At 43.2% G+C, this 26,366-nt stretch overlaps 1 protein-coding gene across 5 annotated transcripts in view; it reads left to right on the top strand.

Moving 5' to 3' along the window:
- Nucleotides 1-26,366, top strand: part of LOC146805001 (arylsulfatase D-like) — a 439,444-nt gene that overhangs the window by 38,885 nt on the left and 374,193 nt on the right. For 3 of the 5 annotated variants that reach the window (XM_085622147.1, XM_085622146.1, XM_085622145.1), the window contains exon 3: nucleotides 8,756-8,902. The exons of the other annotated variants lie outside the window; for them this stretch is intronic. In XM_085622147.1, the coding sequence (XP_085478273.1) occupies nucleotides 8,756-8,902 (147 nt within the window). The remainder of the gene's footprint in view (nucleotides 1-8,755; nucleotides 8,903-26,366) is intronic. 5 annotated transcript variants of the gene reach the window in all.

Raw genomic sequence — 26,366 nt, forward strand, 5'->3', positions numbered from 1 at the left:
ACAGAATTCCTGTGCCTCTGTAGGAGTGTCAAAGATGCGAGCACGGCCCCCTACATCAACCTTCAGTCTGGCAGGATATAACATACCATATTTTAGACCCAGATTTCTGAGGGTGGCCTTGACTCCATTACATTTCCAGCGGGCATCTTGCACCATTACAGTGAAGTCTGGATAGAAGGATAGTTTTGAACCCTGCCATATGGTGTCTCCCTGTTCCCTGGCAAGGCACAATGACGAATCCCGATCCCGAAGGTTTACGACTCGTGCAATGATGGGTCTTGGGGGGGCAGTCTGGTGTAGGCCAGGGCCCTAGGGACTGATGTGCTCGCTCTATCACAAACCCCGGGGTGAAAGTCTCCCTCCCAAACATGTCAGACAACAAAGTCTCGACAAGTAAGTCCATCCGGCCCATGGTGGCGGTCTCAGGGACTCCCAAAATGCAAATGTTATTGGGCCTGCTGCGAGCCTCAAGGTTTTCATTCTTTATGGCCACCTCCTTGAGGATGCATTTGACGCGTTCCAGACGCTACAGAGACTGAGCCGTGCCATCCTCGATATCCAAAATGCGGGCTTCATGCACATCCAAGGGTTGGTCATGTGCTTGGATTTTAGCCCCCATGTCAGCCAGACTCTTGTCTAATGTGTCAAACCGCCCGTCTAGTGCTTTGAAACCTGCCTTCATTTCCTGAAGCATTGACGCTGACAGTGCAGGGAGGTCGTCCACACTTTCCGTGCCCTGCACACTCTCCGCCATAGTAGGGACCACCTCAGTAGCCCTATCCATGAGCTTTTCAAAGGGCAGGGTCTTCTGTTTGGGGTCTTTGCGAAGGCACTCCCTACGCCGTTGCCGCCGCAGGAACGACGATCGGACAGAATCGAATTACAGAACCGTTGAGACGCTATTGAAGCGTACACGCTACTGGCGATTGGGCGTTTACTCACCCCCTGGGTACCCACAAACCTGAACATCATGAGGCTCGTCTGAATATCCGGCGCACTTTTAGGCACGGCATAATTGTGACTGATAAATATGTCAGCTGCCGTATTTCCACATTCTTTGATTACCCGCCCCCTGATCTGATTGGGCTGAGAATACTTTCACCAATACGCTGGGCTACTACCTCTGACGTATAGCGGTTCCTTTGTATTCCAGCATCATTGATTTTGCTCCCCTTGACGCTGGTCTCGCGGGTTTAATTTTAATTTTAAGTATTGCTCATGTCCCCTACTACCCTTTGGTCTACGCCCTGAAGAAGGTGGGGCCCCCCTGTGGGTCCTATACCGAAACGCGCGTTGGCGCCTGAATTGTCGACCGTCCGTTTCCCATAGTATCACCTATGTCCATCTGGATGATACAGTAGTCAAACCACCTACTTGAGCACCACTGGATAGTTTTTCCACTCTGACCTGAATTGAAGTTTTGAATGCTGTTTGGAATGAATGTTTGTGTGCATGAATTATATTCACATGTGGGACATTGAATAATGTATTGATTTATATATATATGTGTTGTTCTCGATTGATTTCTGAATGTATATGTTTCTACTGACCAACTAGTATTTGTAAAAATTGAAAATAATCATATGACTAATAACAAAATAAATAAGAGATATATATTTTTGTATCCATAACTTTGGTTTGGTGTTTTATGTTATCTATTTTGTCCGCTCTGTCCCAGTTTAGTCTTGTGTGGAATCAGGGACCTATATTCTAGGCCCAAGTATTTATCTTTTGGACAGGTACTGTTTTCTTCTTTATGGGGTCTTTGCGGCCCATGCCACGGTACCATGGTGCAATGGAACCGCAAAGTAGCAAAGTGACGCTATGTACTATTTGCAGTCCAAGTTATTTCCCGAAAGGTAGGACAGCTGCGTGTAGCGTGCCGTAAGAATTGAAGATGTAAACGGCGCCATCAACGGCTGGCTCAGTGCAATGGAAATTGAATGATACCAGGTACGAGGGCAAGCTTAGTGCAGCCAGGTGCCAGAGGCAGGCCCCGCAGGCAGGTCTCGGTGGCCCCCCCTAGGCCTCCGTGCCATTATCCCAGGTCTGGGGGTAGCTTGCTGTCGATGGGACTTTAATCCCAGGGTCTTGCAGCCGAGGAGCATGCAGATGAGCCCTGTGTTGCAGCGCCCGCCAGAGTACCAGACCAGGCCCCACACCTTGGAGGTGGTAATCTTCTTCAAAAGGAGCGCAGGTGGCCGGCTGCAGTAGGAGGGGGAGGTGTCTGTTGCGGCAGGTGCCTGGAGTCGAGATGGAGTGGCATTGGTGCCTCTGCAGGGCAAGGAACAGCGTCGGGCAAATGTCGGCCTCTCACGCTTCAGGGAGCCATAGGATGGGTCAGGTTTGCCGACAGATGGGTAGCTGGGGAGCGGGGAAGAAGGGACCGCGTCAACAGGCGGCTGGCCACAGCATACGAGGGGCCAATACAGGTTCGTCCCCACCACCGTCTTTTACGCCCTTACAACAGCAGATGGGCGCGACTTAGGCTCACAGCGGCCCTGCCTCCCACGAGGCCTCGGGAAAATGTCGGGTGCGTGCGTTCCAGAATGGGCAAAGCCAGTCATCACCGCGTCTTAGTCCATTTTCAGCATATCATGGGGGAAATCACCGCTACCGCCCCGTGACAGGCACCATCACCACAGCAACGGGACCTCACTCACCTCCTGCATCGCCATGCGCCTCCTCACCTCTCCGTCTGTGGGTAGCAGCAAGTCCCAGGGCGCCGCGCCCCGTCTCCCTGCGCCTTAAGCCTCTAAGCGCCGTAACTCGGCAACAGAGGCGCACACCGGCCCCAGAGTCAGTTCACCAAAATCAGGACCCATCCAGCGATGCAGTGCCGTTCCGGTCAGGGCAAATGCTGCAGGTAATAACTGGGATAATGCAGGAAACATTGGACCGGCCGACGGAGATTCAACAGCAAGCGGCCATCTTAGATGCTTGTGTGGCCAGGCCCCCACGTCCTTACAAGATTATCTCAGTGAAAACCCCTAGGGTTTGTCAGAGTGAGTGGCCAAAGCCCTTGCCTACCATGGGAATCTGAGATCACATGTAACAAAATACCTGTCTGTAGCCTGTAACATAATGTTCTAAAAACAACTGTTATAGGACTGATAGGTTTATCATACACTTTTCACAATTAATAAGTTGGACTAACTGCCTTTGTCATAAAGTTACATGATAAGCAGACCAGACCTATGACGTTGGACATATTTCCAGTGCACCAAATAGGCATATAGCCTATCATGGTGACCAATTAAGGCCTACATTTTTGAGTGAATGCTTTCTTCCAAGGCAACCTCAAACAGACAGTCATACAATTCGTCGAGCGTACAAAATTACAACTGGCTAAACAAATTACTCTCTCTCCTAAGGCAGCCTAATAAGGATTTCCACAGAGCTAACCTTCTACAGCCACGGCTTGTCACACTGGGTGAACTGCACCAAAACCATTAACTACTATTATAATCTGTGAGATTCCATTTAGCAAAATACCGATCTGTAGGCCTTAATATAGAATAATAGCAATCCACAGTTAAATACATATTAGCTTTAACATATTCCTTTTACAATATATGTCAGGCCTAGTACTCTTATCATAACATTTCATAATAAACAAATCAGGCCTGTAGCTATGATCATTGGCTTGCCACCATAACCAACTCCACCCTGCTGTATCGAGTTTCAATTTTGCCACAAGGCAAAAAGTGCCATACAAGCAGTCTTTTTAGTGGAAGCACACAATTGTGCCCAATCATATTCTGTACTCAGGGAAAACATGTGGGTGGAGCCTAATCCCTTCTCTCAGTAGGACCCTGAATGCTGTTAGTTGTAGGCCACATAAGCTCATTCAACAGTTGCACTGTCAAGCCAACAGTAAAAAGCAATACCCCGGAGCACTTTAGAGGTTATTACAGGGGACTGTTTAAAGCCCCATGTTACCTTCCAAAAATTGCCATGGCTTTAGAGACAAAATAATAGGGTAACTCAATAATCCCTCAAGGAATGTTTTTGTTGATAGTGGATTGGCAGAATAAGAAGATAACTATCTGTCTAGTAACACTGTCTTTGGCAAGACCTAAAAATGCCAACAAAAAATACAGTGGGTTTGCCATAAAGCCCACTCTTCTGTGCTGTACTATCTGTATGTACATTGGCAACATGAGGTCACTGACTTATTGCTACAACTTTCTCAGGATGAGGCCTGAAAAAGAGTTTATAGTAAGAGGCTTTAGAGAGCTTATTAGCTTCTTTATGTGAACTGACCATTTGATTGACAGATCATTAAATAAGATCACCTACATAGTTACTCTTTTTTGGTCTTGCAGGAGATAGTTGCACTTGTTTGCTGCAGATCATGAAATAGAAGTTAAAAAAACACAATATGATGACGGGGTTGGGATGTCTACACTTTTCATCCCAACATCAGTAACCACAGTTGCTAGCAGAACAGCAACAACAGAGACTAGATGAGTGGCCTCAGGCTCCCACAACAGAGACCATAGGAGTAGTAACATGAGGGTCCTGTAGAGCAATCACAGCTACCACTAAAGAAGGGACAAAAGCAGTAACAAATGCAGACATAAGAGCAACCGCAACAACCACATCTGCAACTACGATAATGACCATAGCAATGCAGCCATAGCAGGAACAACAGTGATGACAATAGCTTATACCACAACAGGCCCCCTAGCAACAGCAAGAGGAGCTTGAGCAATAGTTGCAACTACAGCCCCCACCACAGTAGCAATACCTTCTGCAACAATAATTGATGGCTGTTCAGGGGCCACAGTATAAACAGAAGCTTCCACCACAGTATTAACCAAAGCAGGGACTACCGTAGGGATTGCAGCTGCCACCAAACAGAATCAACAAAATAAGTCACAGCAATGATCAGACTACAGCAGTGACAACTGCAGCTACCATGGCAGGATCAACAGCACTTATCAGGAAGATGGGAACAACATGAGTGATGACCGCTTTAGCCACAAAAAAAGACCACAGCTGCTACAAAAGCTCTGACAACAACAGCAGCAGCAACTGACAGAACAGCAGGGAAAGCACCAGGAGCAACAGTGACAAGCATAGTATAGTGTCCTGCTGGACACATCATGCAACATCCCCTCCCTAGGAGTGGTACTCCAGCAGCATACAGCCAGAAGGTTTTGGACAACTTTGAACAAATGTTCGTGTCTTGTCTGTCACAGTTTAAAGTATGAATGCAAGCAGAGCTGTCCTGTTGTATCCAGCTTCATCACACCATGCGTCCACACGCTGTCCTGCTGATAGACTCTAGAGACTAATGAACTATGTGGTATCCTGTTTATTTTTCTTTTGTTTCTACAGGTTGGACGTGTCTTTTCTTGTGGATTTTGGGAGGAATGTAGTATCCTACTGGACACTTCATGCAGCAACCCTTCCCTGTGGGCTATACTTATACATATCCAACACAGACATCACCAGTTTGGTGGCCCTGTTAATAAACGGGCCAGGGCACATGTGGCTAGTTGCCCCACCAGAACAAGTTGTCCGTGTCATTCATTATTTTGGCATGTGGGCCTAGAGCCCAAGGCATTACACATAGCAGGGGCTGCAGGAGAAACTTCCTGCCATAATGGTAGGGTCATCAGCAGCAACCAAACCTGTTACCACAACAGGGACTAGAACAGCAATTAAAACATCCACCAGTGCCACGATAACAGAAGCAAAACAACACCCTGACAGTAGTGACCTAAGATACTGCAGCAGCAGTGCCCTAGAAAGGACCACAACAGCTACCATCAGGGCATTTGCTTCCAGCAAGGCATGGTCAACTGCAGTGACCACAGTTGGAATGACAGAAAATACTACAACTTCTACTAAAGCTGACACAAGCAGAGCAACATCAGCTGCCACAACATCAGGGACCACAGCTGCAAAAAAAGGAGTTACGAAATTAGCAACAACAGCGGGTACTACAGCAGCAAGAACAGCTGCATCACACAAGGACCACAGCACCAACAGCATCCAGAAAAGGGACAACTGCATTGCTCACAATTGTAACCGCAAAATTGGCAACAAATCCACCTGTAACAGCAGCAATAACCCCAGCACAGAAAACTGCTGTCAATACAGCATGGCAAACAACTGCAGAAATAGCTGTCAGCAAGTAGGGGCAATTGCAACAATAGTTGCAACTGCTAAGAAAAAGAAAAAAGTGATGAGTTGCAGGTTTAAATTAATCTCACCACTGTCTATTACTCTTGGCCGCATTCAAATCTGTAATGTTTTTTTTTTTACTTACTGTTCCACTATAGGCAGGGACCAGCCATATGGAAATTAGCCACGATCCTGCACCAATAAGAAGAGTCCAGCCTCATTTACTAAGCTATGTGCTCTCTGAACTGGGGGTGTGCCCCTAAAACTGGTAACTCTTTTGGCACTTCATCTTTTCAATACATCAAAAGGTACCCTAGCAAACTGAAAAAAGGAGGATAGGACAGGATAGAATTCTGCAGCCTGTAAAGGGAGAACTTTTAAAATATCATGTATATAACACTGTAGCGAACATACATTAATTCACACAGCATTTGAGTATGACTATTTGAATCCACTACTCTAGCTCATTCTTCTAGATATTTATTACATTCCAATACACCTTCAAAAGTTTAATAAAGTTAAAATGTGATGCTATCAGTAAAAAGCTCTGAAGTATACAAAAAAGTGATGGATGGAATGCTTGAATTAATCTCAGCTGCTGGTGGTCACCCAGGCCTTATCCCAGTCCATCTGCATTTTGCACTATTAGATCATCTCTAAACAAACAGAATGGAACAGATCTGTAGTGGTTAATGGTCCAAAAACCTGTAAAGGGAGTCAAAGGCTCAGAAACTGCTACTTGACTATATGCGTCAGAGGTGTGCTCTAGAAATGTGGATTACATAACAAAACCAGTGTGGAATTTAGGTGGAAATGAGACAGATGTGATGGTTGTCTCTGCATTACACAGCATGTGTGCATTTTCTCAAATTATGTAATTAGCATCATATTTATCAAGGAAACTGTTAATATTTAGGAAATAAAAATTCCAATCTATTTAAAGAGCGACAAATTCCCAGATTTGTCTGTGCATGTTTTAGTGGGTTAAAAGATAAAGCAATGCTACAAACCATTGATTTTTCTGCTATCAACAACATAGGTCGTCTTCGTGATTAGCACGTTGCCTCAATTCCTGCTCCTGCTGCCTTCTTGAACCTTCACGGTGTCCAAAAGCTATAATGAAATGCTTTTGTAATGTTGATGGACCTCCAATCCCACCTTTGTAGTGGACAAAGGGCTGGTTTTGTATCACTATAGCCACTACTCTAGAATATAAATAACACATGCGATCACAACTTTTCTACATGCTGGGTGTTGCTGGTGGCTTAGAAAGTATTCTAGTCCCCTTTTCGTTGTGAGCCCAGGCACTTAGAGCCTTCACCTTAGACTTTGCAATCCCAACTCTGAGGAGGACTGCTGGTTGCTCTCCCCGTGGAGGTCACCAGTGGCACAGCTACCTCCTTGATGAAATTGGCTTTACCATATCTTTCTCCAGGAAAATGGTGGTCATTTCTCCTCTCAAGAGAGAGTGCGGTCAATATTCTCTAACTCCTGAGACCAAGCTAGGAAGCTCCCTTTCTGAATGAATTGGTTCTCAATAACCAGAGATGAACACACAAGAGGCTGAATCGAAGGGGCAGACAGAGGATATTTACTAGCCATCAGAATATAACACAAGAGAGCTTGTTCGTTAGCTGTGCTCTAAATTACAAAGCTAGTTGATGTGTTCTTTGTACACCAAGTTGAACAAAGAAACAAACCGCACATGTAAATGTGTACTTCTCCATTGCTATTGTCACTTAAAGCATTAACTTGACTTTCGATGTGAGTTGAGAGAATGATTTAAAGTATGTGCAGTCCTGTACCATCTGCGCATGAGAAAAGACCATTGGGTTGGGGAAGGAGTAGAGCTAAGTACATGTAAGGATGCAGTTCTTCAAGCACTAACATTCGTATGGGAGGTGAGGGTAGATTAAGGAGTGAAGATGGTGCGTTACACCTCTCACACAACTGAGGCCCCTTGCAGTATGGCAGATCTATGGATGGTCTGCAAAATCACATTCCAGAGCTCATTGGAGGAGTGAACTGTTTCTTGTTTATGCAGCAACGAGAGAGAAGATAATGTTGGAGACAAAAAAGGTTTGTATCTTGGTATTCATGAGTGATTTTAATGACAAGCCCAAAATGTGTTCTTTAACACAAAATCAAAAGGACCTTGATTGGAGGTGGGACTTTCAATCATCTGGGATCTGATCTCTGGAACTGAAGTCTGGTGGGTGAAAGACCAGCCTCTGACCACAAGCACTTCAGTAGGATCCTTAACACACCACTGTTTAAAACTGTTGGCTAATTGCAAGGCGATTTATTTTTTGTTTAAATGAAGTTTATTTGCACTTGGTTTCTTCTACCCCCACAATTTTTGTTTTCTCTATTTTCTACCATGTCCTAAGCTCTCTTCCTGCCTTTTACCATCTCCTCAAATTCACTGTCTAATTTGCTGTCCTTGTATTGCACAGAAGCGAAACTTTTTGATAGATTTTGTTATATGACTAAATACATTGGGTGGGAAGGAAGAGGAGCATTTGGTAATATCTATGCACAGGTAAGAGACTTAACTTAATAAAATGGAAATGTAATGCACATTTAGTAAGTTATTTTATTTTTCTATATATTTCAGGAGCTGTGCTATCTTTCTAGCGTGCAGCCTTTTATTTATTGCCTGTCAATCAAATGCTGCAACTCCCTCCAAACCAAATATCTTACTGATATTGGCGGATGACCTCGGCATTGGGGACATTGGGTGCTATGGCAATGACACAATAAGGTAAACCTTATTGGTTTGAGGAAAACAATTGAATCATAATTGTTAATTGGCATCAATGATTTCAGAGTTCTTCAAATGGAATATATTTGTTAGCAAATTAGGCTAAAGATAAACCAGGTATATTGATTTTTAACTCCAAAATTTTTTACCTTTCAAAATTAATTTGTATGTTGTTGCAGTTGGCTGGAGAAAACTTTATCCGTTTTTGGGCATTAGCTACAGAAAGTTTTATTCATGTTTGTTTTATTTTTATAGTCCAAATCAAGCCAAAAGGCAAAAGAGTGTTGTCCGCAGTCATAGGGAAGCATAAGGTAAACAAGTGATAGTTGAGGAGCTGGGTTCTGGGAGCAGACGTGCTTTTAACAGAATTGTGGTGTGCTATTGTTTAAAGAGGCTTGTCTTCAACTCTGTCCTAAATTGGAGCAGCTTTGGAACATTCCTGATGTATACAGGGTGTTCAAGATCATGGGTGCATAGGTGGAAAAGGCCTGCTGCCTTGTTATTTTCTTTTTTAAAACTTCTTAGTCTCCAGTCTGATTTTGCTCTTACCACGGATGTGCCGAGACCCACCAGAGACCGTAAGCGTGTCTGCAATTAAGTGGGAACGCTGATTGTGATGGCTCTGTAAATGATGTAGCTGATATTTGGAGATGGATAGGACTTGCAAATGGAGTGCCATCGGGATGGGGGTGATAATATTTCTTCAGGCCCTGGATGAGACATGCTGTGGCATGTAGGACGCCCTTAAGTGTGGCCAAGGTATATTCTAAGAGGTCACAGAGCAGGGTATTACCACCTTCGAAATGCAAGAGTACAAGACTTGAACAGCAGTGAAGTCTCTTTCAGGAAGAAACTGTTTCACTTTCTTTAGAAGAACGAGCTGGTACCAAGCTGTCTACATTTTTTCAGCAATGTGTTCCTTGACGGTGAGTTTGATGTCCAGACTGAATCCAAGTGACTGAGCATTTGATCAAATTTGGGGTTTCAATGCTGCCGATGTGTATGCCATTGAGACAGGTTTGACGATTTCTTGGTTGTTGTTCTTGTCACATAACAGAATATAGTTCTTGACAGACGGGGAATGAGAGCACACTGCCTCACATCCCAGCACAGGTCGTCCCTTTGCATTATAGTGAATGTATTTCACAATTATTGTCTACTTGAATATTTGTAGTAGTATTTCACCATCGTTGGTGCAGGTAATAGTGTTCATAACTAGACACGCTTTTCTAGATTTTACCCTTTATCAGTGGAGATCAAAAACAAATTTTAGCAAGGGGTTGCTGAGAATGCTGTCACAGTTGTCTCAGTACCTCACACAGGCACAGCTCCAAAAGCACGTCAGCTCACTGGCTCAAGGGTGCCTCTTTAAACACAAGGGGGATGGGAGGACACAGCCTCACATACCAGCAGATTTTTCCCCTTTGCATTATGGTGAATTCAGTTCACAATTAGCTCTTATTTGAATATTAGTAGTAGTATTTCATCAGAGTAGGTGCAGGTAGTGCTGTTCATCTCTAGACACATGCGTTTCTGTATTTGATCCTTCATCAGTAGAGATAAAAAACAAATGTTATTGGGGGTTGTTGAGAATGCTGCCAAAGTCTTCTCCTGTCTCAGTACCTCTCACTGGCGCAAAGGTGCATCTCCAAAAGCTCGTCCGCTCACTGGCTCAACAGAGCCTTTTTAAACAGAATGATGATGGGAACACACCACCTCAGATCCCAGGAAAGTTTGCCCCTTTGCATTATGGTGAATGCAGTTCACAATTAGTGCTTACTTGAATAATAGTGGTAGTATTTCACCAAAGTTAGTGCAAGGTAGTGCTGTCCATCGCTATACACGTTTCTGAATTTTATCCTTCTCCCTCCTTCTGTTTAAAAAGGTTTCCTTAAGTCAGTGAGCTGACGAGCTTTTGGAGATGCACCTGTGTGCCTATGAGGTACTGAGACCTGAGAGGACTGTGGAAGCATTCTCATCAACGCCTGATAACATTTGTTTTTGATCTCTACTGATGAATTATAAAATCCAGTTCAGTCTATATAAATACTCATTCATATATATGTAGCTTTGATGATTTTATTTTTTATTCTGTGATTTTTTTTCAATTAAAAAAGACTTTGCAGTACATGTGAAACACCAAATGATATAGAAGAGTAATGTGATGACTAACACATGATAGCCACAACGAGATAAGAGGCCACAATGGAGAAAATGTCCATAGGTGATAGTGACCGACAATAAATACAGAAAACAGATAAACAGAATGTCTTTTACAATTCTCCTCTCATGGGCCAATATCTGAAAAACATCTAGGTGCCGATCACGATCCGGTAAAAACCGGGTACGAACCGTCGGTCGGAGCGTTTTCCCCGTCCGACTCGTACCCGGTCGTAAAACTTTACAAACATGGAATTACGGTTCGCACGGAAACACAATTTCCGTACGAATCGTAAAAAACACCGACCGACGAAAATATACATACGAATGTGATCCGGGAATGCTGCGACGTGACGTCGGGACGCTTTCAGGCAGCGTTTCACGACCCAGGAATTACGATTCGAACCGACAGCAGTCCGGACGGCAATATTTTCACGGCACCCAAAAAGTGCCGCAAAAGCGAAGTACGGCGCGAATCGACCAGAGTAGGTGGCCCGGTATGCACCGTACCCCCCCCCCGCCCCCGTAGGTACGCGCCGACCCCCCCCCCAGCCCCCGTAGGTACGCGCCGAACCCCCCCCGGCCCCCGTAGGTACGCGCTGAACCCCCCTGTATGTACACCCGTGTACGTGTCGAACCCCCCCCGTGTACGTTCGAGTCGAACCCCCCACGTGTACGTTCGAGTCGTACCCCCACCCGTGTATGTACGGTGCGTACCCCCACCCGTGTATGTACGGTGCGTACCCCCCCATGTATGTACGGTGCGTACCCCCCCGTGTACGTTCGAGTCGAACCCCCCCGGGTACGCACCGTACATACACGGGTGGGGGTACGCACCGTACACACACGGGTGGGGGTACGCACCGTACATACACGGGGGGGACGCACCGTACATACACGGGTGGGGGTACGACTCGAACGTACACGGGGGGGTTAGACTCGAACGTACACGGGGGGGTTCGACTCGAACGTACACGGGGGGTTCGACACGTACACGGGGGGGTTCGACACGTACACGGGTGTACATACAGGGGGGTTCAGCGCGTACCTACGGGGGCTGGGGGCGCGTATGCGGGCACGTCTCCATGGTTGCTATGGGAGTTCGGTGCGGACGGTGATTTTTCCATCCGGTTGTAACCTCGGACGCACGGGATGGATCGTGATTCCTCGGTCGGACTTCACCTTTCACCTTTGTACGGTAAATCGTCCGAGGACGTGTCGGACACATTTTCCGACCCGAGGACGTGTGGGGAATGATTCCCAATGCGGTTCGTATGAACTTTTTACCATGCGAATCGTGATTGCCAGTTCGTACGGCACTTGTACGATTCGTACGGTAAAAAGACCGGATACGAGTCGCACGGGGATATTTTTTACCGGATCGTGATCGGCACCCTAATCTGTGAGCACTTCCCACGTTGAACTGAGGTGATTGAATATTAGCATTATGTGTACAGCTCCAAATCTTTCCTGGAGCTGTACAAATAATTGACTATTCACAGTAATGAATGTCAATTAGTACATTTATATATAATACAGAAATAGAAAAATTATTGAATTAATAGTAACATATTTGTAAAAGAGGCAACATAAATGGGAAGATTAACAGTTTTAAAAAAATTATAAATAATGAGTTGTCCACACTGAGGCATGTTTTGAGATGACATATGGTCAGAGTTTTAAAGTAGATTGTTTAAAAGTTTGTCTTTTTGCCGTTTTGCTACAGACTGATTCAGCTGACTGTCAAGAGACAGCATTGTATACCATACTCCACAGAGCCAATCTGTCCCCAAGATTGGATGGCTTTTGTGTCAATCCCAGTTCCCTCTCTGTGTTGGGGTCACTCACAGGAGCATTTGTCACTCTGAATGCAGTTTTGCAACCAGAGCCATGTTTAAACAACAACAGTTTGCTGTCTTTTATGGCCACCTAGTGGGCACTAGAAAAACTGAAGCAGAAATTTGAATGATACAACATCGATCTTGAAAGACTACTATAAACAAGCATTGTTTTATGTTATGTTTTGTGTGTCATGTTTTGTATGTCATGTGTTATGTTTTATGTTATGGAGGGTATCCTGGTGCTGATCAAGTGTGAACGTAGCCAAGCCGATAGCCTAGTGGGACTATTCAAAAAATGAGGTCTTCAGCTTCTTGCGGAATTCAAGGAGTTAGGAGGAGGCTCTTGTGTGTAGTGGCAGGTTGTCACACTTTAGAAGCTATGTAGGATAAGGCTTAACCGTCAAATCTGGTTTTCCTTGTGCTTTGAATGTGTGCAAGTAGGAGTCAAGAAGAGTGGAGGTGTCTGGAAGGTTCATGAAACAAGATGCTATTGTTGAGGACAGTTGCCTGTTTTCAATGATGATCTCACAGCAGTTGTCGAAGCAGTGTAATCTGTGGCAAGTGCTCATCACGATCATAAGCTCCATCCCCAAAGGATGAAGTGTTGTGGCATGGAAGCTGGAAGAGGGAGGGGTTTATTCCAGCAAATCAGTCAAACTCATTCAAGTTGTGCTTTTTGCCAAATCTTTCAGGGATGTGCTTCCATGGTGTTGGGGTGGAACAGTCAATTTGTGCCGGTTGATGCATCTGTTTGCTGCGGGGCATGTAGTCACCTCTCACACGACTCAAGTGAAAGGATTTTTTTTTGTTTTCTGTCATTCTGCAATTGGCAGCCAAGAGACTATTTAGTCCCCTTTTAGTTGAGCAAATGGTTCTTTCCTTTTCGCTGCCTGGCAATGAAGCTTCGAGTTCCATGGCAATGTGACATATATTTTTTTTTCTTGGAACAGTGAGCTAATGTTTCACCCCAACACGCAAGTGGACCAAACCTTAAAAAAAAACAAACGTATTTTAAAGCTTTTCTGCAGTATGAATGGCCTGTTAGAGAAAGTGGCTAAATGATAAAAAGAAATTGTGGTTGGTCACTAAATATTTTGTTTTGCAGTTTTAAATTAACTAACCCTGCATACAAAAATATAAAAATACTTTCTTCATTTATTTTGGTTTATACACCCATTCTTGGGGCTCATAACCTTTGATGCTATTTTGAAGTTTTTTTAGCTTTGCTCTTGCTGTTTGATTTTGCCTAAGAAACAAATAATGACATTATAACATTATAAAAATTGTAACATTTATAGCAATTATAGCACAAGCCCATTTGTAGGTATTTTATAAGCATGCACGACCCTTTGTGCTTTCTGCAAATTCATTTTGCCTGTGCAAAATGTTTGTCATGTTGGCGCATTCTCACATAATTTTACATTTTGCAGTCCACATAAAAAGTCAACATTTTCACCATTTTATGTACCACAAAATTTCCCAAGATAGTCCACTCTTCTTGAACTCATTTTCCCCTTGAACAAGGCGTAATGTCCTCAAACCAGGTATTTTGTCCTCACATTTGTCTTCGGCAGGTATACACATGGCTTTTTGGCGCTTGACATACCCTCGCAGATGAGTTACTCACAGTACCAGTGAAATTCATTTTATGAAAAATTTGGACTCTTACAAATTGTGTGTATTATGTGTAAAAATTGGGAACCCTTTGTATTTTTTATAGCCCTCACAAATAAAGGCACCTGGGACAGTACCCTGGAGTATCGCACTTGGGCAAAAAATGGCTTCCTCACCTGCAGCAGCATTCTGTAATGTATTCTCTGAATTATCAGCTGGTGCAAATGTTTATTAGTTGTGATTAGCACAGTTATGATATTACATTCACACCAATATATTTTAAGGAACAGAATTTTATCTTTATATTTTTTAATCATGATGAGAGTTGCATTCCTCCTCTGAGAAGGAGACAATCTTGTGCCTTCTGTTTCAGTTAAGGTACAGTGTAAATTAATGTGAGTCATTGTGGTGGATTAGCCGGAGCATTTGTCTCCCTGTGGAACAGGTGCACAGCTTATGACAGGGAATGTTTAATACACTGCTTAATGTTTGTAGAGTCGCCATGTACAAGGAAAAGAATTCCACCAGTGAAAAGTCAGTTGTTTAAACAAAGTCAATGGGGTGTGGCCCATTAAGGACCTCACAGAATGGGTTCCGGACACATGAAGCTGAACAAGGTGGAAGCTGGTATCCGCCAAGTATGGTCTTTTTTGAGTAAAGTAGTATATTACAATTTGATGTACTCTTCGTAACTTATTTTTTCCTGTATTCTTGTTATAGCCCAGACAATTTCAACTTCTGTTGTCACCCGAAGTGCGTTTATTTTATGTCTTGTATATTCTGAATTTTCAATCTGTATGATAGTTGAATTTCATCATATGCCTTTAATGTCTAAATACATTTTCTTTTGTTAGTACCCATCTAATGTCTCACTTTACAAAGAGTCTTCCTAGGACCATAGGATGTTTCCCTCTTTGTCACCTGTAGTCTTGTGAAATTCAGTGTGAAGGAAACACCACAAGAACAATTCAACCCAATGCAAGTAAATCATCGCAGTGCTTCTAATTTCTACAGGAGTGTTAACATGGAGCTGGGTCAAATGTAAATAAATATGGTGCAACCTTTAAGTTCAAGAATTCAAACAAATACTGTTTGAACACAAGGGCGCACTATTCACAAGCCCAATGTGGTGCTAAATGATTTATACAATGTTTTTGTTTTAGAAAAACAATAATCTTTAAGCAGTGTTTACACAAGAAAAGTAATAATCCATATGTTCTCCAAAAGTGAAATGAAACCATACATTCATATTGTGAAATATCAACATTTTCCTTAAGATGGGCACAAACAGATGTTAAAAATAGTGCAGAACAAACGCCGTTGGTTAAAAAAGTAAATCCATAAAGCAAAATGGTAACAGCTCAACACGCTGTCTTCTTCTTTATTTCCTTATACAATCTTTTCAATTCTTAATTGAATTACACCAGCATCAATGACTTCCCAATGCATTTCGGTGCAAACACCTTCGTCAGGGGAACACTGCAAGAACATATATAACATATATGACAATCCACATATTTCTGTACATGTAGAAATACATTCTATGGATTTATTCGTGAAAAAGTAGTATAAGGCCAAATCACCAGATTCCTTCAACAGAGAAACCAATGAGTCCCTTTTAAGCAATGTATTTCTGTTGTAATACCATAAATATTTAAAAGCATGCAGATTGACCAATGCCACGAAAAAAGTGAATCAAAAGAGATACCCTGTATGCAAGGTTCAGAAAAAACAGTGAAGGTACCCTTTGTGCAAAACCCATGCAAACTAAATAATGAAAACGAAATAAAACTTTACCACGTCGTTTGCAATTCAGTTCAAATGACGCATGCCAAGGTGTCTCCCCTGCAAGACGGCGGGGGAATCACCAATGTAGATGCCAAATGAAGCAGCTGTGAGGCTGCTGCAGTGTGTAGATTTTCAATTCTATAAAAAGTGAAAGAGCGAGCGAGTGGATAGAACTGAAGCGATTACACTTATACCATTATAAGCAGTATCCGACAGCACCCAACTAGTGGCCATAGTAATATGCACCTGCTTTCATTAAAAGCGACTGCTCATTAATCCTTTACTTTCTGTCCTGCTGTTAATTCATCAATGTCAAAAATGCCACTGCAAAAGACAAATGAAGGTAACGATATTACCGAGACTGCGGTCAGCGTCCAGATTAACAATACTGTGGCTCAAAACAAGCCCGAGAGTTATGCATTTACCTCAATTCAAAGTGCACGTGTGGAAATGCTTCCTTTCTCTTCCGAAATCGTGAACCCGAGACGCCTCCGTTTTTCAAATTTAACGTGTGCGTGCGCATTATGTCGAATAGGTACTAAACATAAAAAATGGACTCGCTTATCCCGATAAGGACTAAAGAAAGAAAAGAGACTAACCAATCTCAGCAGCTGGTACTTCTCGCGTAAACATGAACAATAACAACTAATAAAGACTGCCACTGGCAAATGGCTTATCTGGGAAATATAGCCAGGCTTAAAAAGTGTTTTAATGTAGAAATATAAATTGTTAAGAAACAAAGGGTGAAAAGTGTATCATTTATATACCAGATACACGTGATGCTGTAAAGGGAGTGCACAAATAGAGAAAATAACTGGCCAATATGCTAAAAGTATAGTAGGAAAAGCATGTTTGTGGAAAAGTGTGTTAACCTCCCCCTTTATTCTGTATGTAAGTCCTGGAAGTTTTAACATTACAGTACTAACATTCTGCATGTTTTTAAAGAATTCATGCTCACTAAATTATCTGTCAACTGTCAAAAGTAAACAGCAGATAGACCCAACAGACAAAGAAATTACTTCATAAGAAACAAATGAGTTCAATTTTATCATTCAATCCACAAGGACTTCTAGTTTTAAGAAAACATATCAAAAATGTTTCCCTTTGTGCCAAATACCTGGCGGGATCAACATGCGGCAATACTGACACCTGCTCAAAAATGGTTAAACGCAGTTGTGGTATAGTGTGCTTTTTTTCACTCCAATGTGCTGCTAAATACGACTTCATGTTGGCTGTGCAAATTAAGCTTTTATGCTCAGTCAACCTAGTTTTTATTTTCCTTGTGGTTCTTCCAACATACACTAGTCCATAAGGACATTTAATAGCATAAATGACCATGCTGGTATTACAATCAGATGTATGCTTGAGCATAATTAATTTCCCTGTGTGTGGGTGCGTGAATTTATCCCCAGTGATCACATTACCGCAGCTGTGACATTTTCGCATTCCTAGTTGTGCAGTGTCAGAGCGTGGTGAGTCTTGCTTTCCTAGAATTTCCTTAAGATTCTTGGATCTAGAGAATGCAAAAATGGGCGTGCCATGGAAAACTTCCTTGAAATCGTGTTCCTGCTCTATAATTTCCCAACGTTTTTGAATGCTTTGTTTAATTTCAATGGCAGCTGTGGAATATTTCAAAACGTAAACTTCTCTACGTGATCCTAGTTTCACAGATTTTTAAAAAAGCTGCGATCTATCTAAGTTACCAGCTTTTTGTTTAGCCCCTTCTAAAACTTTGGTTGGATAGCCTCTATCTAAGTATTGTTGTGAGAGTGCCTCAATATCAGTGAGTAAATTTGATTTGTGGGTGACAGTTATTCAATGTAATTAATAAATCTTCTAGAGCCTGCCAGGTTCCTCTCCATAGTATAAGAATGTTGTCTATGTACCGAAGGTACAATAGCAAATGGTCTGTCCAGAGGTTATTGTTCATGGTGTGTGTGTCCTTGAATTTATCCATAAAGATATTGCCATACGTTGGTGCCCCAGTAAAACCCATAGAGGTACCCGTTTTCTGTAAGTAAAATTGCTGTTTCCATGTGAAATGACTGTGATAAAGACTAAATTGCAATAATTGCAGAAGAAGAATGTTAAGTGATTCTTCATAATCGTGTCTTAACAACATCCATTCTACAGCTTCAATGCCTTCTCCATGTGGAATTGATGTATACAACACTGATACATCAATGGTGCCCAACCAAATCTCAGCATCAGATGGTATTGTGACGTTCTGTAATTTATTAAGACAGTCAGTTGTGTCTTGCACATAAGTCTTCCAATTTTGAACCAAAGGTTGCAAGTAGTGATCTAAAAATTTCCCCACTCGTTCATATAGGGATCCGCAGCCGGCCACAATGGGGAGGAATGGAGGATCCACTGGATCTTTATGAAATTTTGGAAGCCTATAGATATGCGGTCTTTTGGGGTAGTCAGATGTTAAAAATTTGTAAGTGTTGTCATCAATCCATCCGAGATCTTTTGCCTTGGACAAAATTTGAGATAAAATGATCTGAAAAGTGTATGTCGGATCTGAGTCCAACAGAATATAGGTATCAGTGTCCTGTACATGTTTATCCACTTTAGATTCGTAATAAGTGCTGTTCATTACCACTAGCGCTCCACCCTTGTCAGCAGGTTGGAATGTCAAGTGCTTGTTCATAGCCAAATTCCGTAACGTAACTGATTTATTTTTGGACAAATTACTACATGTATACTCTTTTTGGTGAATTGATATTAAATCTTTTTTCACCAATTGTTCAAATAGTTCAAGCGCCTTATGTGAAATGGGAGATATAAAAGTACTTTTAGGTTTGAAGATTTTTTCAGATGTAGTCTGAGCATTACCAGTTGAGGAATCTTGGACTATGTGATGAAAGAACCAGAACAATCTCAGTTTTCGCATGAACTTAAAAAGTGCTACCTCCGTTTCCAATTCATTGGTGTGATATGTTGGAACAATGGACACACCTTTGTTTAAGACTCATTGGGTGTCAACTCTATGCTGGAAATGTTCATCACTAATTCCTCTTTGGGTTCCGACGTGCTCCGTTTGTTTGCATGCACATTTCTCGCAAGAAATGCACATGCAGTTTTCTCAAGGATCACCAGAGACAACAAGGAAGAGGAGGAGGGCAGCCGGGGGACGCCGCAGTACAAGTAAGTGGTTTTTAATTTACTTTTAATTAATGTAGAATTAATTGTTAATAGGGGAGGTGGAGGCAGGTGGCGGAGCGGAGTTCCACAGAGTTTGTTCGCAACTCCGTGGACCTCCGAGTAGCCCAGCTACGCCTACTACGCCCAGGATTAGCTTTATCATCACGTTCAAAACTTGTTAATAAATCTAACTTCATATGGCACATTTCTTGGTTTGAGCTTTTGTTCTCCAAGACTTCACTACATTTCCTAACCATCTAATAAAACAAAATGTATGAGCAATGCATTTTTAAGTACATGTGTTCTCTCCTTTCCTATCAAGTAAAACAAAGCTTTAGTCAAATAATGGATGGTTTTCTGTGTGAGCAATAGCATTTACCAGCATTAAATATGATATCAGTGAGGAAAGTATGCTGAAAAGAAGAGGCCAACTTCAGAGTTACATGCTGTTATTTATATGAAGGGTATTCATTATATTACAAACATAAAGGCAACATTCCTTTCAATGCTAACTGAAACAGTTTAAAGTTTTAATCAATCTTACTTCTAAAAGAAAATGTTAAGCTGAGGTCAGCTTTTTAAGTGTTTTGTGCACATCCTTGCACTTTTTATTCAAACCATTTGTTAGCAAGTTGTTAAAAACTCATCATATTCTACAGTTATGACCAAATTTAAGCCAGTCACATTAAGGTCAAACACACAAACACATTTGTGCATGATTCAGCATTTCCTAAAGAACATTATTTATTCATGGAAAAGTCTAGTTAAGGCCTAGTTGGTTTTGCACAATGTGTCCGTGTCATTTTAAAAAGCACTTTTCGTGTTGAAGCAAAGGCAGACTAGCATTGTTAATATTTTATATGCAGATTTTTACTTCGACAATCCTCCATTTGATGGCCATCTCAAACATCATACTAAAGTCATTTCACATGTGAAATCTTTCAACGAGCACTCTCCTCTCATCATTAGTTGAATCAATCCTGCACTAACCTAGAATATTGCTTCTCACGTGTGGTGTGTCAATGTGGAAATTTCATCAGTAGACCTAATTTCTCTATTGAATGTGAAAAAGAACCCTACTAACACTATGATGATCATTATCACTGTTATTACAAAAACTGGGCACACAATAATTTTACATCTATTTCTAATGCAGCACAAGTTGTCTCTAATCAGATGGTATGTAGCCAAGTTCAAAGTTTCAGTGCAGAATCCTGTAAGTAGCTTCTCAGAACAGTTAGTTTTCAGTAGGTCACATTTCTAATTAGTTCTTTCAAAGCTGGACGAACCCGAAGGTGTTGGTACAATCACTGAGAAGCAGTGATAGGGAACCCACTAGGTTAGTTAAAAGGCCCCTCACACACCAACCTGGTTGATGTCATGCTTCATCATAGGGGCCCCAACCGGGTGGCCGAGTGCCTCCCGGTTGTGCTGCGACGCCTGACTACAGCGGAGCTGGTGTGGTGCAGAAGTGTGATGTCGTGAAGGCTTAAAAATATCTCTGAGAGTCCTTGCCGAGGTAAATTTATTATTGGCGGCTCAGGATATATTAAAATAAAACTATGTGGTGCAACTACGAAAGAGATTAGTTTCTAATAGTTGTATGTGTGGTAGGTCTACATGTTTCAGCCCACTTAGAAGTGTCAGGGGCTTTCGTCAGGACCAGTGAGTGAAGTGAAGTGAGTGGCAAAGTGAGGAGTGCCACGTGATTAGTGAAAAATAAAAAGGATATTAATTACCTACACACTCTCTAAGGTGTGTGGAAAAGGTGTCTGCACACTGGCGGACACCGCAGCGAAAAAAACACTATGGCTGAGTGTTGGTCGCTGCTCAGGAAAGGGGAGGAGTGCGCTCCTTAAATCACAAATTTTGGTCAAGTAGCAGCACCCGTATACCACCTACTCAGGGCTCCCGGATCCCGGATCCGGGAGCCCTGAGTAGGTGGTATACGGGTGCTGCTACTTGACCAAAATTTGTGATTTAAGGAGCGCACTCCTCCCCTTTCCTGAGCAGCCACCTTTTCCACACACCTTAGAGAGGGCATGGCAAATTCTTTTTATATTATTATGGAGGGGGCTGCGTGGCCCCCCTCCTCAGGCCATTTATGGCCCCGGAATCCCCATTCCCCGGGGCCGGCCTTTACGTGTTTTTTTTTCAAAATTATTATTGGGGAGGGGGGCCGCGTGGCCCCCTTCCCTGGCCACTTCTGGCCCAGGGGACCCCATCCCCCAGGGCCTGGCCACCTTTTTGGGGACCGTGGGGGGAGCCCCAATGCCCCCATGGTACCTGCTGGCTCCTCGCATCCTGCGGGAGCTGGCATTGATTTTCCACATGGGAAGCTGCTAACATGCAGCTCCCCGTGTGAAAAAACAATCTGCTTTGCTTCATTGAAGCGAGAGCAGGTTTCCCTGCTCTCGCTTCAATGAAGCAAAGCAGTTTGCAATGACAGGGCAGGAGCCGCGAGGCTCCCGCCCTCTCATTGCAAACAGCAGTGTCCCGGGGGTGGGCCACCCAGGACACTGCAGGAACTGGCCCTGGAGGGTGGCGGTCCCCAGGGCCATCACTGGCTCCAGGAGGTGGGCTGCGCGGACCCCTCCCACTTAATGCAAAGCCCCGGGAGGTGGCGGTCCCCGGGGAATGTGGGGGGGCTCGAGCCCCCCACACAGGTTTATTTTTTTTCAAAACCCCGGGGATGGAGGTCTTAGAGGCCCCCCACACATTTAAAAATTTGCCCCGGGGGGTGGCGGTCACCGGGGCTGCGGGAGGACTGCGTGTCCCTGCAAATCATTAACCAAGCCCCGGGGAGGGGGCGGTTCCTGGGGCAGTGTGGGGGGGATTGGGGCCCCCCACACTTTTTTTTATTTCTGCCCCCAGGACCTTGCCCACTCGGGGCCAAATATTAACGAAGCGCGGAAGACCGCGCTTTGTTTTTTTTTTATTTTGGCCGTAATTCGCGCTGGGTGTGGGTTTTATTTTTTTTTATTATTCTTTTTTTTTTAAAGAAAATGCTTATTGTGGCCCTGGGGGTCCTTGTGGGACCCTCTGAGCAGGCGTAGGGGGTCAGGGTGTTTCTACCCTGCCCCCTTTTCTTGTTTTTCACATTTCTTTTTCTGTTTTCTTATGCCTCAGTTCTACCGAGGCACAAAATGGCTGCCAACACTTCCTGGTTTGGAGTGTTGACAGCCAATTAGCATGAAGCTCGTGATCGGGAGGGTGCGCGGATCCTCCACGGCTATAGATATCACTATATTTATTTCTTAATTTCACAAAAACTACTGAACGGATTTACACCATTTTTTAAAAGGTCGCTTTTTGAGCCAAGCAGTACCTTTTTGCCAAATTTGGTGTAATTCCGTTCAGTTTTTGCTATAACTGTTTCTAAAGTTTCCTATGGGAAATTGATTTGTTGACCTCTATTTTTTTAATTTCTTAGGAACTACTGAATGGATTTACACCATTTTAAAAAAAAGGTCTCTTTCTGATACAAGGGCTACCTTTTTGTAAAATTTGGTGTAATTCCGTTCAGCAGTTCGGGCTGTAGCCTGTTCCAAAATTTCCTATGGGAAATAACATGGAGAAAACTCGTTTTGGGACTCCCCTTTTTTCTCGGCCGCCGCTTGACGAATCACCCCTTTCAGGATAGGAGCTGACCGGAGCGCCCCACCAGTTTTGAAAATTTCACGAATATTCGTCATCCGACGCCAAAGTTATTGGGAAAAGAATGTTAAGATTTTCCTATGGTAACTAGGTCCTAACTATAACTATGTACTGGCGACCACCAATAGGATATAGATATATATATATATATATTACCTACTGGCAGTCGCCAGTAGGTAGTTCTAGTTAGGACCTATTTTCCATAGGAAATCCGCAACATTCTATTTGGAATAACGTTGGCGCCGATTGACGAATTATCGCAAACTTTTCTAAACTTTTGGCAAGCTCCGGTCCGCTCCTATCCTAAAAATTTCACAGTGATTCGTCAAGCGGGGGCCGCGAAAAAAGGGGGGTCCCAAAATGCATTTTCCCCATGCATTTTCCCATAGGACCTGTTGACGCAGCTACAGCCCGAACTGCTGAACGGAATTACACCAAATTTGGCAAAGAGGTAGTCCTCAGTTCAGACTCGTGCCTTTTGCTTAAATGGTGTAAATAAGTTCAGTAGTTCCTGAGAAATTTAGAGTTAAAAAGATAGATATATCTGGGCGGAGCCTAACCACACATCTCATCATGAGATCTGATTGGCTGTCAGTACTTCATCCAATAAGTGTTGGCAGCCATCTTGGGACCAATATACATGATAGCACCTCATTAAAAAGCATTGCAGTTAATAGAAGGTTTTAAAACTTTAGTTACATTATAAATGATTTGTTGATGGTACCATACTCATTTTAGGAATTGTGGTGTGTTCTAAGGTGATTTTACCATGTGAAAAAGCCTTCTGCTGGGATATCATGAATCATGTTTGAGAGAAAACTATCTTCTCATGCTTTTCCCACAGAGGTTTGGAAGGTGATCTATAAGCTATACTGAGAGCATATTTTCTGTAAATTCACATTATCTTTCTCAGTCATGTGAGAATGAACTCTGACATTATCAGTAAAACATGTACATCCAACAAGGGCAGAGACTGTCAGTTGATTCCTTTGTGTTCTACTGCAGCTTCCCAGAGTGTTCTAAAGAACAACTAGAGCGCTAACAGTCCTACTTATGACAAACGTATTGCACACCTGAAGCCATCTTGATTGGAATAAAGTGGTAACTCTTAAAACATTTAATTCAAAAAGGAACAAAATGAGGGGGTTCATTTTGCCATAGAAAGTATCATTAGTGCTGCAGAAAGAAAAATTAGGGCACATTTTGAGTGACTTCTCAAGTCCTCTTCTATTTCATAAAAAAATTCCGACATGCAGATTGAAACATGCACTTTGAATACCAGCAGCAGACTTCCCTGGTGAGCAGTAGCTTTACTACAGTGATCTAATGAGCAACTAGAGTGCTAACATTCAGAATTTATGGCAAATGTGTGACTCATCTGAATGCCTTCTTGATGGAACCAAAGTAAAAAACTGGAAGTATTTCCTACTGAGGAGACTGCGGTAAATAAGGAAATTAGGAAACTTCATAACAAATAAATCTCCCAAGATGGCCACCAGAGAGAAAAGAGCCCAAATGTAGCCCAAATATCACCCAGATGTAGCCCACATGTAGCCCAATGACAGAAGTGTGCAAAACACTTATTTTTTGTGTATTTGCATTTTTATATAGTGCAGATTTGTCAGGTATTGGAGTGCTTTACATGAGCATTGGTTACATCACACAAGATGAAATTCATTTTGGTTGTAGACATGGGGAGATTACGTGATTTGACCAGAATCGCATAATGTTGAGCTGAAGCAGAAACTCCAACCTGGTTCCCCAGTTGCAAAGTCTGCAGCTCTGGAAGTAACACCACATCCTCTCCCCTAAGTGCAACATTTAATCAAGTGGTCAACTGGATAAAAAAACAAAGATTACAAATAATTGAAAAGTTCTTTGTCGCTATTTGAAAACTCAGAAAATAAGTCCACATTTTAGTTTTTTAGAGCACTAACCATAATTTTGATGCAAATAAGATCCTCTCATATATGTAATTTCTAAAGGAAATGCTCTAGGTATTACAGTTTTGATTACATCAAGATGACGTCAGGCGTTCCACACTTTTGTAATAAATATAGAATGTTAGCAATCTAGTTGTTCATTGGGATACTGTTGAGAGGCAGAGGCCAGGGGCAAGGACTCTGAAAATTGAAGGCAGGTAGGAGAGTGCAGAGGCAACAATTTGACCACACTGGGCAGGCAGGAAGGGCAGTGGCAGCACAACAGACTATGGAGGGCAGTGGAAAGGGGGGCAGGGGCAACAAACCAACAATACAGGACTGGCAAGAGAGGCTGTGGCAATATAATAGACCATTGTGGGCAGAAGGAAGAGGCAATGGTAGTACAACCATACATGCCAACAGACCTGTTTCAGCCAGGAAACGTCCAATGTTTTTAAGCTCAAATGGGCTTTACTTGATCTGTCTCCTGTCTACAAACTCCTCTTTTTCAATGTAACTCAAAGGGGAAAATCAATACCCCAGTTTTTTTCTCAAAATCTCCCTCTTACCAAGGTCAAAATGTTCACAAGTATGGTACATTGGATCATGGTAGGCAGGAGGAATTGGGGTAGGGACATGGACTTGGATAACAGAGGACAGGAGGGACATGGAGAGGTGCACCAAACTGGCCCTACAGGGCAGGCATCAGGGTTTGCAGCAGCACAATACACCACACAGGGCATGTGGGACGGGAGTGCAGCACAACAATCCATAGAAAGCAATAGGGAGGGGACAGGACCATGCACATGGACAACAGAGAACAGAGGGGAAAGAGGCAATGGTAGCTAGCTGACCATAATGGACAGACAGGAGAGAAAGCTGCAGCATAACAGACCATAAAGGGCAGGAGGGACGGTTCAGGGGCATTACAATGGAACAGACAAGCCAGGAGGGAGGGAATAGGGGTCTGCACATGGAAACAGAGGGCTGGGGCAAGGAGGCAGGAGCAGCAAGATGACCATGGAGGTCAGGCAGGATGGGCACTAGAAACAAGACACACCATGGAGAGCAACAGTGAGACTATGATGGCATACACACAGACCATGGAGGCAAGGTGGGAGGGGGTCAGGGACAGCTAGCTGACCACACAGGGAAGGTGGGAGGGGCCATGGCAGCACAGAAGACCATGCATGGCAAGTGGGAGGGTTAGTGGCAGCACAATGGCTATGATGGGCAAGAAGGAGGGTGGAGGGGCATGCACAAAGGACCATGGAGGATAGAAGGGAGGGTCAGGACCTGGGCACAGACAAGAGAGTTCAGGGGAAGGGGCCT

Source organism: Triturus cristatus, chromosome 8, assembly GCF_964204655.1.
Source record: "Triturus cristatus chromosome 8, aTriCri1.1, whole genome shotgun sequence".
In the NCBI taxonomy this organism is placed as follows: Eukaryota; Metazoa; Chordata; class Amphibia; order Caudata; family Salamandridae; genus Triturus; species Triturus cristatus.